At 41.5% G+C, this 13,265-nt stretch overlaps 2 protein-coding genes across 2 annotated transcripts; one reads left to right on the top strand and one right to left on the bottom strand.

Moving 5' to 3' along the window:
- Positions 1-1,752: 1,752 nt before the first annotated feature.
- LOC310685852 (olfactory receptor 5AR1-like) lies at positions 1,753-2,791 on the top strand (the record flags this gene model as incomplete). The annotated part of the gene is made up of 1 exon (XM_083458884.1): positions 1,753-2,791. The coding sequence occupies exon 1, from the start codon at positions 1,853-1,855 to the stop codon at positions 2,789-2,791; it is 939 nt and encodes a 312-aa protein (XP_083315010.1). The 5' UTR covers positions 1,753-1,852.
- Positions 2,792-8,979: 6,188 nt separating this feature from the next.
- Positions 8,980-9,906, bottom strand: LOC310686944 (olfactory receptor 5AP2-like; the record flags this gene model as incomplete). The annotated part of the gene is made up of 1 exon (XM_083461504.1): positions 8,980-9,906. One exon carries the CDS (start codon positions 9,904-9,906, stop codon positions 8,980-8,982), a length of 927 nt encoding a protein of 308 aa, XP_083317630.1.
- Between the last annotated feature and the right edge of the window lie 3,359 nt (positions 9,907-13,265).

Below are 13,265 nucleotides of genomic sequence, written 5' to 3'. Positions count from 1 at the left end.
CAAGCAAAGGAACATGTCAGGGTTTATGATCTCCCTCTCACACCAAGAGATGGTAGACTGGTGACTTTATTACTCTATTAATTTCTTAGTATTTACACAATAGTTTCAGTCCGAGCACACAGCTCAGTCTTCTGCACTCAGTGAGTCAGTTGCACCCACTGAAGGGTGGACTCTGCTAACAGGCTATCCTCCATCGGCTACCCCCTCCTACTGTTGGCCTGACGCCAAGCCTGGACTCTACCCTTCCTCCTAGTAACAGGAGACTATGGAGCCGCTTTCCCAGTTTGCCCCTCCTCCCCTGAGAATGTGTCTGAGATCTGCAGCTCCTCTACCTGCCTCACGCTGTCTTTACGACACGCATTCCAGGATTGTAGGGACTCACCTCACCCCCCATATGGGAAGAAGGCAAGCCTCTATCTCTTTTTCCCTGCCGCCACCCACCCCCCTCGTCATCGGAGCCCCGCTGTTGCTCCTGGAAGGAGCGTTCCTGACAGAACAAGAGTTTGCAGAATTCTGCTGATTAATTGCTTGCTGGTGCCTACAAACCCTGTATCCTTTGCCCACAGGTTATGAAATCAAACGATGTTGGAAAGGGATCGGAGGGTTGCAAGCACTGCCAATCACCTGGTTGGCAGCATCTGCAAATTCTGTTTTCAACAGGAAGCTGCATTTTTATCTGTCCCATAGCTGATATCACGGCCCATCCCAAATAAAGAAGACGCGCATCTGATAGTTAACTCTTTATTGGCAAGATAAACACTTACAGCAGCTCCCACAGTGCTCTAGATACACACACAAATATACTCCTCTAGCCTATAGGATCCTAAATGTCTGGAGCCTATGGAGCAGTTGCAGCAACAGTTAAATTCCACCTCTCCACCTGCTTATACGTCCTCCCCTGGTGGGTTGTTCTCCAGCAGCCAGAGACCTCAACTGGTATGGAAGGTGCCACTGCCCTTCCCACTTCAAGCCCCTCCTGGATTTAGGAGACAGCGGGCAGAGGAAGGTGGGAAGTCTATTGAACCATCTGCCGACTGAATAGCCTCTTCTGCTGCTGCCCCGTCTGGTGTGCCTTCCTCCATCCCACTCTGACCTGACACTCGTCCCTTGGCTCCTGCCTTGTAGGCAGTGTCAGGACCCATAATTCAATGGTCTCCTTGCCTGGATAACTCCCCTGGTCCCTTGCCACCACTGAACATCCTTCAGAGTCCTGCCAGCCCTTGAGAGCATTGGTGATGTCAGGTGCATGAAGGAAAATGAGGGCCCCTGACAAACCACAATTAGTCCCATTGCCTGAGAAACCCTGCCAGAAAGCAAGAGAAATGGGTGCCATGTATTTTCTTGTGCAGGAGGGGAGGGGAAATGACAGGGAACACAATGAGAAAGCAAATTGCATGGGATGCCTATACCCTTGAAAGCTCCACAAAGATATGTCTCCTGATGAGGGAATCAGAGATCAGAAATCCTCTGGGGACAGAGCTCCCGGCATCCGCCATTCCTACTCTTTAATTACTGCATCATTTTTCAGAGGAAGGAAACACAATGCACAATAAATAGACATCCAGGAGTTTACAGGGATCAGTAGGATGCTGACTTAACCAATGATCAGAACCTCAGAGTTCATCTCTCCCACCCGTAGAACGGTACAGGGAAAAGACAAAGGGGAGCATCACTCAGGAACTCTGGATCTTCTAAAAGAAGCCTTGGTGAGACGCAGCTATGTAATCATCAGCCTCGCAGAGCAACTGGGACCCAAGAAAACTTTGACATCTCATAGACTAATTAATATTTAAAACAACCCTGCCATCCACATTTCCTATATTTCTCCAGACCACTGTATCTTTTCCTTAAAATGGTGAATGAAAACAGTACCACCATCACCGAGTTCATTCTCCAGGGCATCTCAAACGATCCAGGTATGAAAATCTTATTGTTTGTGGTATTCCTGTTCATCTATCTGGTCAATGTTGTGGGAAATCTGGGCATGATCATCTTGATCACACTTGATTCCCACCTTCACAATCCTATGTACTTCTTCCTCTGGCACCTGTCCTTCTGTGACATCTGCTACTCATCTGCCATTGCCCCCAGAATGCTGTCTGACTTGTTATCTGAGAGCAGGACCATCTCCTTCCTTGAATGTACTGCCCAGTTCTACTTCACTGCTGCCTTTGGGGATGCCGAGTGCTACATTTTAGCAGTGATGGCCTATGACCGCTATGTGGCCATCTGCAACCCATTGCTCTATTCCACTGCCATGTCCAAGTCCCTCTGCATCAGGCTCCTACTTGGCTCATACATTGCTGGCACAACTAGTGCCATCATACACACAACAGCCACCTTCAGCCTGCAGTTCTGCAGTTCCAACCTCATCAACCATTTCTTCTGTGATGTCCCTCCACTGCTGGCAATCACTTGTTCTGACACCCACATTAATGAGATTTTGCTTTTTGCATTTGCTGGCTTTGTTGCGATGAGCTCCCTCTCCATCATCCTTCTCTCTTACATCTTCATTTTAGCAGCCGTTCTGAGAATGCCCTCAGGGAGTCTCAAAGCCTTCTCCACCTGTGGGTCCCACTTCACAGGGGTCGCTTTATTTTATGGGACTGTGATTTTCATGTATCTCCGGCCCACCTCTGTGTATGCCTTGGATCAAGACAAATGGGCTTCTGTGTTCTACACTGTAGTGATCCCCATGCTCAATCCTCTGATCTACAGCTTGAGGAACAAAGATGTTAAGGAAGCTTTCAGAAAACTCATTAACAAGAAGCTGAACTCTGTCTTAAACTAAAATGCAGTATTATTACTGATTGATTTATTTTTTGTGAACTGGTTCCATAGGAACTTGACTTGTAGGTTTCAGAACGATTTCCTTTCCCTTATAGCTGATCAACAATATCCTACTAGCTAGAGAACCAGAAAGCAAAGGAATTCAACCACAGGGTTATTGTCTGACATTCATTGAGCAATGTCATTTGCAATTTCAAAATCATTTGTGCTGAATGAGGTTGACTGAAACTTCTTGTGGACTCTGCAATTTAACAAGTGTGAAGGGTCACCTGAAAGCAGGCATTCCATCAGACCACCTCAGTGGGAGAGATGGGAAGTGTTGTGTTGGGATATAAGGAAGATATCAGAAGGAAGTGTCCCTTTCTTTCTACAAGACAAGACTAAAATAAGAAATTCCCCTTGGAGTACTGCACCATGAAAAGCACAGGAGCTCAAGGGTCCAAAAAGCATTACATTCAAATACAGCACCTCCTAGCATACATAACAGGAAGATTCCACCATCTTCTTTAAAAATGTGTCATCATGAAAACAGCTCTGATCTACAGCTTGAGGAACAAAGATGTTAAGGAAGCTTTCAGAAAACTCATCAACAAGAAGCTAAGTCCTGTCTTAAACTGAAATGCTATGTTATTACTGAATGGTTTTTTTCCCTTTCACTTATAGCTGATTCTCAATTTCCTACTAGCTAGAGAATCAGAAATATGCAGAATGAGGTTGGCTGAAACTCCTGGAATGACTCAATAGTAAGCGGTTGGAAAATTACAGCCTATCAGGTTCATTTCAAATAAATCCCTTTACAAAATGGCACAAGTCACAGCTCATACTACATGCAGTATTGATGCAGATACGTCCTCACATATGTATTAATAATGAGAAAACAGACCAGTTATCATCTACATTGCATCACTGTGCACATTTATTTACATGCAAGATGCCACATGTGCAAAAACACTTTTGTTAAGCAATTATGTCATGAGTGGCAACCTGTCGCCCTATAAATTTTGCTGAATTCCAGTTTCCATCAGCCTCAACTGATATGGCCAAGGTCACAAATGACGGCAGTATCTAGAAGGACTACAGCAGTATCTAGAGGGCCACAGGTCCCCCAACCCCTGAATTATGTGATTCCTTTTTGCAATAATAATGTAATCTACTCACATTTGGGGCAGGGTAATAAAATCAATAACTATCAAATATATTGATTGGTTTGTGTCATCTGGTGTCTGGTGACTGAGGATGCTTTTCTATATATGAGGAAATGGGACCTGTGGCCTTCCAGGTGTCATTTATTCCAGCTCCAATCAGCCCCAGTCAAGGCAAATGGTCAGAGATTATGGGAATGTCATCCAACAACATCTAGAGCAGTGTTTCCCAACCTTGGGCCTCCAGCTGTTTTTGAACTACAATTCCCATCATCCCTGACCACTGGTCTTGCTAGCTAGGGATGATGGGAGTTATAGTCCAAAAACAGCTGGAGGCCCAAGGTTGGGAAACACTGATCTAGAGGACGATAGGTTTCCCAGTTTTGCTGTATGCCTTAATTGGAGTAGAGACCCATTGACCTCAGTAGGACTTACTTCTGAGATGATATGTATAGGATTGCACTGTAAAGCTTGTTAACTTTACTTGAATGATTCATATATTGTATTTCTGCTTTCTGCTTTCTCTCTCTCTCTCTCTCTCTCTCTCTCTCTCTCTCTGTGTGTGTGTGTGTGTGTGTGAAAGTTCAGTCTTGCACTGGGCTTATTTTTGTAAAATATTTGTTCTCCATTTTATTCATTTGAAAGAAATGAGCTCAAATCCACACATAAATATGTTACAGTACATTTTCTATCACTAAAACAGCACAACTTGGCAACTCCTCTAGAATATTATCCTTAAAGATTGTCTTTGATTTGATTTACTATACTTCTATGCTGCTTTTCCTTAAAATGAATCCCAAAGCAGCTTCTGAACAATAAATATTAACATGATAGAGCATAATAGAGTTTCACAAATACAGTATAAATTATGAAGAATGTAATTGTTTCACTGGTTATTTATCAATCAATCAATCTATAAAATACTATTAACAAAGCAACAAAGCAACAACTATAAAATAATCATTACAATCAAAAAAATCATATTATATGATTAAAAAACCAATACATCATTTATAATCTATAAATCAATCTTAACAACATTAACAAAGTAGCAAGCAAAAACAACAACTCAGCACTGTTATGTTATCTGATGGACAGGCATAAACATGACAGAGATTGTGCTGATGGGGGATCTTATTTTTTGCATGCCACAGAAACTTTTGTTGTTGTTGTAAAACAACACAGCTTTTTCTCTGATAAATGAAATGTGCCTGAAAGTGGACCCATTGAAATAAATGGGCCTAAGTAACTCATTACTAGCTAAAGTCCATTGATGTCAATTGGTTTACTCTGTGTTTTAGTCATACCATCCTATAAAACCATTGGGAACAGTGTAAAGAAAAGGAACAAATTCTCCCATCCCAGTATTCTCTGGGTATGGCTTCTAGAAGAGACATGACCAGGAGTCATGGGCAGAATAAACATTCTGTGAAATTCTGGCAGTAGACAAAGCTGCATTGTAACTTTTGAATAAATGTTTGGTTTTAAATAAATGAATGAATGAATGTTGAATAAACATATAGCCATATATCTATTTAGTTTCCAATTCATATTCTTCTCCAGTATTTTGGGGTTTCAAACACAGTGGGGTTTCAAAAGAACAAGGAAATGTAAGTAACAATGTTACCTCTGTAAGTTGGCCAGTGTCTATTAGGATTCTTGCTCCATGTTTGCAGTCATGGGATTGTTGTTCTATCACATGATGGTGTATGTTTTCATTCCACAGTGTGGGAAGTGACGGAGACAGGATGTTTGTGTTACTGTGTTCTGTGAAGTGGGACTATTCTCCTTTGTTCTTTCTCTTTGATGTCTAATGAGAAAGAGGAAGGAGCTAAGTCAGAATGCTCCAAGTGTATTATATGTAACTAAACGTAGATTAGCCAAAATGCTGTGCTACTGAGATCTGTTACACGAACTGCAAATACTCTGCAGGATCCCTAAGTGTGCTGATGCTTCTTGGTATCAGTCACTGTGATGTTCAGGCTGGAGAAAGCTTTTGAAGCTCCCGAATGACCGACCTGGAGGGAGACAATGTGCCAGTTGGGCATGTGTCTCTGCCAGGGTCCTACACGCGAGTAGGATGATCCTAATAGTGTCACAATAATCATGTGTGTCCTGTTGTGGTTCCTGGCATGTGTTCTCCTCCTCCCCACCCCATGCCCAAGCACAGGACCACCTCATTCTGGCACTCCTTCAGAGAGCAATACAACAGAATGATTTCAAAATGACAACAAAATACAAGCAACCAGAGTGTAGGAGGACTAGAGACAGGTGCGCTGTAGGGATAGACTAGTCATTGAGAGGAGTCAAAGTACTCTGATGCTGTTGAGGTTGTTCCAATTTAATAATCTGCCTTGGGTCTAGTTAAATGTAGTGGTTCCATGAGACCAATATGTCAACATTCTGCCCCCTCTTATTGTAGACAAATTCATTAAAGCCTAATTAGGACTCTGTAAGAAGATGAACACTTTCAAGAAACTATCCCAGTGAAAAACATCAGTCTGTCAAAATGGAGCAAGGTCCTGAACCCTGGCAAATGAGTAGCTCCATACTGAAACACCCTGGAGTTTGTAGCTTTTAAAATGTGTGGTGCTTGTATACACAAATAATGACCTGAGGCACATAAAGCCAACATTACTGCTTTCTTATAACAAATTTTTGGATGAGATGCCACTCCTATCCAAAAATCTGTTGTCATGAAACAACTGAATTTCTGTTTTAAGATGCTAATTGGTAATATAACAACAACCATGATGATGTTATCAGATCTTTGATTTGAAATCACCACCAGAATGCAATTTGTATGGTATGTTGTCAGTGATGCGAGGACTCTGCTCTCAAAAACTCAAAATCCTATTCGAAAGTAATCTAGATTCCACACCAAGAGAGCCAAGATTCTGTAGCCTGTGTGAATTAAGTTAGAATATACATGTTGTTTTGGTTTTAGTTTTGCTTTTTTGCGTAACTTACTCTGGTTTTTCTAGTCATTTACAGTAGAAAGGAACTATGCACAATACCTGAGCTATTTCTTATCACTAATGGATCTTCTCCAAAGCGTTGTTCTGGCTTTTGCAATTTCACAAGTGTGAGGAGTTACCTGAAAGCAGGCATTCCATCAGACCGCCTCATTGGGAGAGATGGGAAGTGTTGTGTTGGGGTATCAGGAAAGCATGTCAGAAGGAAGCAGGCCTCTCAAAAAACAAATGTCCTTTATTACTATAAGGCAAGACTAAAAGAAGAAACTCACCCTGGAGACTACAGGGGCTCAAGGGTCCAAAAAGCAGCACCCCCAGGCTTACATAGCAGGAAGCAGGGCTCACTTGCAGGCAGGAAGTGTCTTGTTTAAATGATTGTATGTAAGCCACTCTGGTAACCATTTTGGCTGAAGAGCAGGGTATGGGTAACAACAACAACAACACAGGCTATACAGTGGGTGTTTTAAAGGTCAATCAATGCTATAACTTCATTCATTAGCTAAAAACACTGAAAGGTGGGGAAATGCTAGCTTCTTTAAAAAAACAAATGAGAATAGAGCCTGAACATTTTGCCTCGTATTTTTGGATCTAAAAATGTTTGTACAATTTCTTTTGAACAGGTTATACCTCAATTTCTACATTCCAGTAAAGAGTCCCATCCCACAAGTTTCAGTAATACCCATAAGGTTCCAATTCATCTTGCTTGTTACCCATACTCTGTGCAATCGTATGGAGACAACAGAAACCATGAGTCATTCCCTCCAGCTGCTTCCTTCTTGTAGTTGCTTGCTCTTTACCAAGTTTCTGTAGCACCACTTCAGTTTTCTGTGCAGCAAATGAAGCTATTATCCCCAGTACCAGGTGTTCACCTGTCATCTGTAATACTGTCTCCCTTCTCCTTAGGATTTAGTTTAAAGCACTCCTGATCAGGTTCAGGAGACTCTTAGCAAACATATTGTTGCCAACCACTGTGTGAGGTGCAACCCATCTCCTGCTAGAAGTCCTTCCTCAAGCATATAACACCTGTGTTCAGAGATCTGCACTTGTTGCCAATCTGTGACAGGACCAGGTTCAAGGTGTTACTGTTAGTATTTAAACCCCTTAACAACCAGTCTACCTACGATATCGCCTTACCCCATGTATGTACACAATCGACAGAATTGGCATGTTTACAAATCAACAAAATACCTGCACCACATCTGTAAGAACATATCATTTGGTGTGCCAGCACTGACACTTTAGAACTCCCTGATTTTTTATATCGGACAGGTGCCTTCGCTGTATTCCTTGCTGTACCTGTTAAAGGCATTCTTATTCAGATAAACCTACCCATATGTTTAGAAATTTTGCAGGAGTTTTAATTGTTTTAGTCTATTTTACTGCTGTTGTAACATTCGGCATATTTTAAATTACAGTTGCAAAACTTTTTAGTGATACAGTGGTACCTCGGGTTATAGACACTTCAGGGTTCAGACACTTCAGGTTACAGACTCCGCTAACCCAGAAATAGTACCTCAGGTTAAGAACTTTGCTTCAGGATGAGAACAGAAATCGTGCTCCAGCGGCGTAGCGGCATCAGGAGGCCCTATTAGCTAAAGTGGTACCTCAGGTTAAGAACAATTTCAGGTTAAGAACAGACCTCCAGAATGAATTAAGTTCTTAACCTGAGGTACCACTGTACTGCTTTTCAACAAGTGTATAATCAAGAAGTTAATATATCTTTTCTTCTCTTCTTCAAAGAGGATATTTCTTGAGACTTGTAGACTTCACTGGACAGATGCTATCAATTACTCTTGGCTCTTTCAGAGGAATTGGCTATTGAAGATATCATGCAAGAGAGGAATCCTGGATATATTTCCGCAGTAGTCCAGTATCTGACCCATTGCAATATTTTCTTTCTTTCTTTCTTTCTTTCTTTCTTTCTTTCTTTCTTTCTTTCTTTCTTTTCTTATTTCCTCTCTCTCTTACTTTTTTATCTTCCAGTTAAACATCAGCCAAATGTCAGAGACACAGCTGCAACCATCCAGCAGTCTGTACCAAAAGTCCTATATCAATTATAAGCTTTAACATTGTCAGGCAACGTACTTCTCCATCACACGTCTCAAAGCACTCTTCACTTCCTTATTCCTCAAGCTGTAGATGAGGGGGTTTAGCATGGGTATTACCACTGCATACAACAAAGAGGCCACTTTGCCTCCATTTCTTGATGTATTAGGTTGGAGATACATAAAGATAAAGCTTCCATAAAGGATAATAACAGCCATTAGGTGGGAAGAGCAAGTGGAGAAGGCTTTATGCCTGCCCTCAACTGAGCGGATTCTCAAAATAGTGGCAACAATGTAAGAGTAAGAGATAAGGACTGTCAAATGGGTGCTTATCAGGTTAAAGCTAGCAAATGAAAACATGACAAAGATATTGAGGCTGGTATCAGAACAGGAAAGTTGAAAGAGTGGGGGACCTTCACAGTAAAAATGATCAATGACATTAGGACCACAGAATGATAAACGAGTCATGCAACCTGTGTGTATCACAGCATTGACAGTTCCAGCAATGTATGAACCAGCGACCAGAAAAGCACAAACTTTCTGAGACATGGTGATTGTGTAGGTGAGTGGGTTGCAGATGGCCATGTAGCGGTCATACGCCATAGCAGCCAGGAGGTAACACTCAGTGGTGGCAAAAGTTACATAACAATAGAACTGAACTATACACTCATTGAAAGTAATCACTTTCTTTTCCCTTAGGAGGTCTTTCAGCAGCCTGGGACTGATGGTAGTTGAGTAGCAAATGTCTAAGAAGGACAAATTACTAAGAAAGAAATACATGGGGGTGTGAAATCGAGCATCAGCCCTGATTAACATAAGCATCCCAAGATTCCCCACAATTGTGATGAGATAATTGACTAGAAACAATGCAAACAAGATGGCAGCCAACTCTGTACTGTCAGTGAATCCCGTGAACACAAACTCCTTCACTCTACTGCTGTTCCTGTCAAGCATTTTTCCCCCCTGATGGAATCAAAGAGAAACAAAATGGTGGTGGGTGAGGAGTGGGAAGATTTGGAAATCAGTCACCATCAGAAATGAGGTAATCAGTCTTCACCGCTATATGTGCTTTTTTAAATAGAGAAATTGAGGTTTAAACCCCTGAATTACGGCTGGAATGTGAAATTTAAAGGATCACCATTGGTGGAGAAGGCCTTTAACATATGAGGATGGTGTTTCCATATCTCCACCTTCAGAATTTAAAGCAGTGGCACTCTATTACCTTGAAATAAGGCAGTATACATAGCTTTACACAGCATAAAGAGAGGGTGATGTAGTAGGATGGCCATATGTCCAGAACTTCCCGGACATATACGGAATACTGCAGTCGTAAGCAGTGTCCAGCTATAAATCGACAAAAATGTATGGGACAATCCAGACACATGGCAATCCATGTTGGCAGTGTCATTTGGGGGTGATTCCAATAAAAAAGCTAAACAGCTTTAGGCAAAACTAAAAAAGGTAAACGACTTTGGCAAAAAACCCAAAACCTTTTGTGTCCAGATTTTCACTTTTTGAAATACGGCAACCACATGATATAGGGAGGGCAGAGGGGGACTGAGCCCACATTCCGACATGTGAAGATTCCCCAGAAACACCTCTGTCTGTGGCCAACTTGCCGGTATTGAACACTAAGTGATTATTATCAGCAATGAACTAGGCCTGTCTACAAAGGGTGACCAATATATGTGCACATCTCATTCTGTTAAAGAAAACACATGGAAAACATATGCTCTTAAATTACACTTCATTTTGCAGTTTAATTCTGAGACTATTTCAGCGGAGCCCTTTCACAAACATGCATGCAGAAACATTGAAATCTCCTTGCTTGCAGTACTTACGACACCATCTTCCTGTAATGTTTGTGTATGTGTGTGCACTTTGCAAAAGTTACATGCATTTAAGAGAAAAATAGTTAATTGATTCTATTCAAAGTGTGCAAACACAAAATATTGGCACTATTATTTCATATCCTTCAACATTTCTATGATGAAAATAGGGACGTTCCATTCCATAATGATGATTTTACTATTTATACCCCACACATCTTACTGGGTCGCCCTAGCCACTCTGGGCAGCTTCCAACATATATAAAAACATAATAAAACATTAAACTTTTTTTAAAAAAAACTTCCCTGTACAGGATTGTCTTCAGGCGGCTTGGGGATCGAATAACTCCATACCCTCCAACATTTAACCAATGAAAATAAGGACATCCTTAGGGAAAGTGGGACATTCTGGGATCAAACCAGAAACTGGGATGACTTATCTAAATCAGGGATGTCCCTGTAAAATAGGGACACTTGGAGTGTCTGTTATTTGCTAACAGCAATCATAAGTTAAATGTGCAGTTTCATTTTTTTCCAAGAGAAGGGATTCAATTAGAACTTCTTTTTAACTCACTGTAGATATGAGGCTATCTCACATGTTTTGACCTTTAGAACTGTAATCTCCAGGTTGAAATTCCTGAATCAGGCCATATTTAAAGCAGTCAATAGCCTTTTGATGAACTTCAAATTCTTGGGCTCCAAGACTCCTCAGATCTTTGGCTCCTCACATCATTTAGGCTGCACTCTCTTCTCTGCCCTCCTATCAGACCAGACAGGCTTTGCCCACCAGCTCCTTTCACCTTCCTCAATAAGGGGTGTCTGCCTTCTTTGACCCTCTCTTTTTCCATGACTTACTATAGTGCTTATAAGCCATCAGGAGGAGTCTGGAGGCTTGGAAATTCTTATCCTCACCTTTACCCACCTGTAACCTATCGTGGTCAGCATGGTTAGGAGCAATGGGCTGGTCTAGCAGCTTCTATCCTACCATCAGGAAGTTACCTGGGATATCATTCTTTCCTTTCGTTGTGTCCTCCAGTGGAAGCAGCTACTGGATCATTTGCTCTTTCATAGATCCAAGAGTGGAATCTGAATTCCTCCAAGGTCCTCTAAGATTCAAACAACTGTTTGATAGGCAAGCATACTCTTGACTAAGATTGCTACAGATATTAGTGAAAGGCCTGCAGTTGCTGCATTGATTGAAAAAGTTCAGCATGTGCAACATAACATAGACCATAAAACTCTACAGTAGGGGTAGTCAACCTTTTTATACCTACCACCCACTAATGCATCTTTCTGGATGGTAACATTTCCTTACAGCTCACCAGTGCTCTATGGAAGGAGGATTCAGCTTGTGCAGTACAATCTCCTACCACCCACCTAGAATCCTGAAACGCCCACTAGTGGGTGGTAGGAACCAGGTTGACAACCCCTGCTCTACAGCATCAAATAGTTAATGGTCTCTTGTTTACTGCTCTAAGGTTGTTGACTTCCAGTTTAATAATCTCCCTTGCATCAAAGTTAAATGCAGTGGTACCATGAGACCAACATGCCAACAATATCCCCCCCCCCCTTGTGTACCAACTCCTTATGGGTTAATTAGTGCTCTGTAAGAAGAGGAAAGCTTTCAAGCCACTGTTCCTGTAAAAATAGCAGACCTTTCAAAATGGAGCAAGGCCCTCAACTCAGGCAATTGTGTAACTCCATACACACAATGAACATCCTGGAGTTCATAGGCTTCTGAATGTGTGGTGCTTGTTACATGCATGTATATACAAATGCACACCTGAGATACATGAAGCCAAAGTCACTGCTTTCATGTGACAATTTTTTAAATAAGATTCCACCAACTTATTAAAAAATGTGTCATCATGAAAACAGCTGGTTGGCTGTTTTATAACACTATTTGCCATTATCGGGTTTTATCCAATTTATATACAGAGTAGACCCACTGAAATTTATCAGCTATGTTAGTCATATCCATTTATATTCTGAGTAGGATTAGTGCTCCATGGTTTTTATTGTTGTGTTGTAGTTTAATGAATTGTTTGTGTGCTGCCTGGGTACCTTTGGGTTGAAGGGTGGATTATAAATACAACAACAACAACAATAAGGAGAAGCATGATGATGTTATCAGATCTTTTTAATGGAAATCTCCACTAGAAAGCAATCTGCATGGTACATTGTCAGTGTTGTTAGGACTCTGCTCTCAAAAAAACAAAATATTATACTAAGTAGCCCAAGAGAACCAGGGTTCTGTGGCCTCCTCCAAAACTTCCCTGCTGCTTCAACAGTTTCACAAGTATGAGGCACCAACTAGGCTACCACTGACTTCTGCTCTGTACTCTGGGCAGCCCAACCGGAAGTAAACACAAGTATATGGAGGTCACCAGATGGGCAAAAGCTGCTCAACTCTAACTTTCCCTTCCTCCAGCAAAATGATTTTAACAACAATGGGTATAATGATGGACTTTATCTGATTGGTAT

Source organism: Podarcis liolepis (genome assembly GCF_965112155.1).
Source record: "Podarcis liolepis genome assembly, chromosome: 1".
NCBI lineage: Eukaryota > Metazoa > Chordata > Lepidosauria > Squamata > Lacertidae > Podarcis > Podarcis liolepis.
The sequence above is the reverse complement of the archived record's forward strand: the minus strand, read 5'-3'. Positions and strand labels throughout refer to the sequence as shown.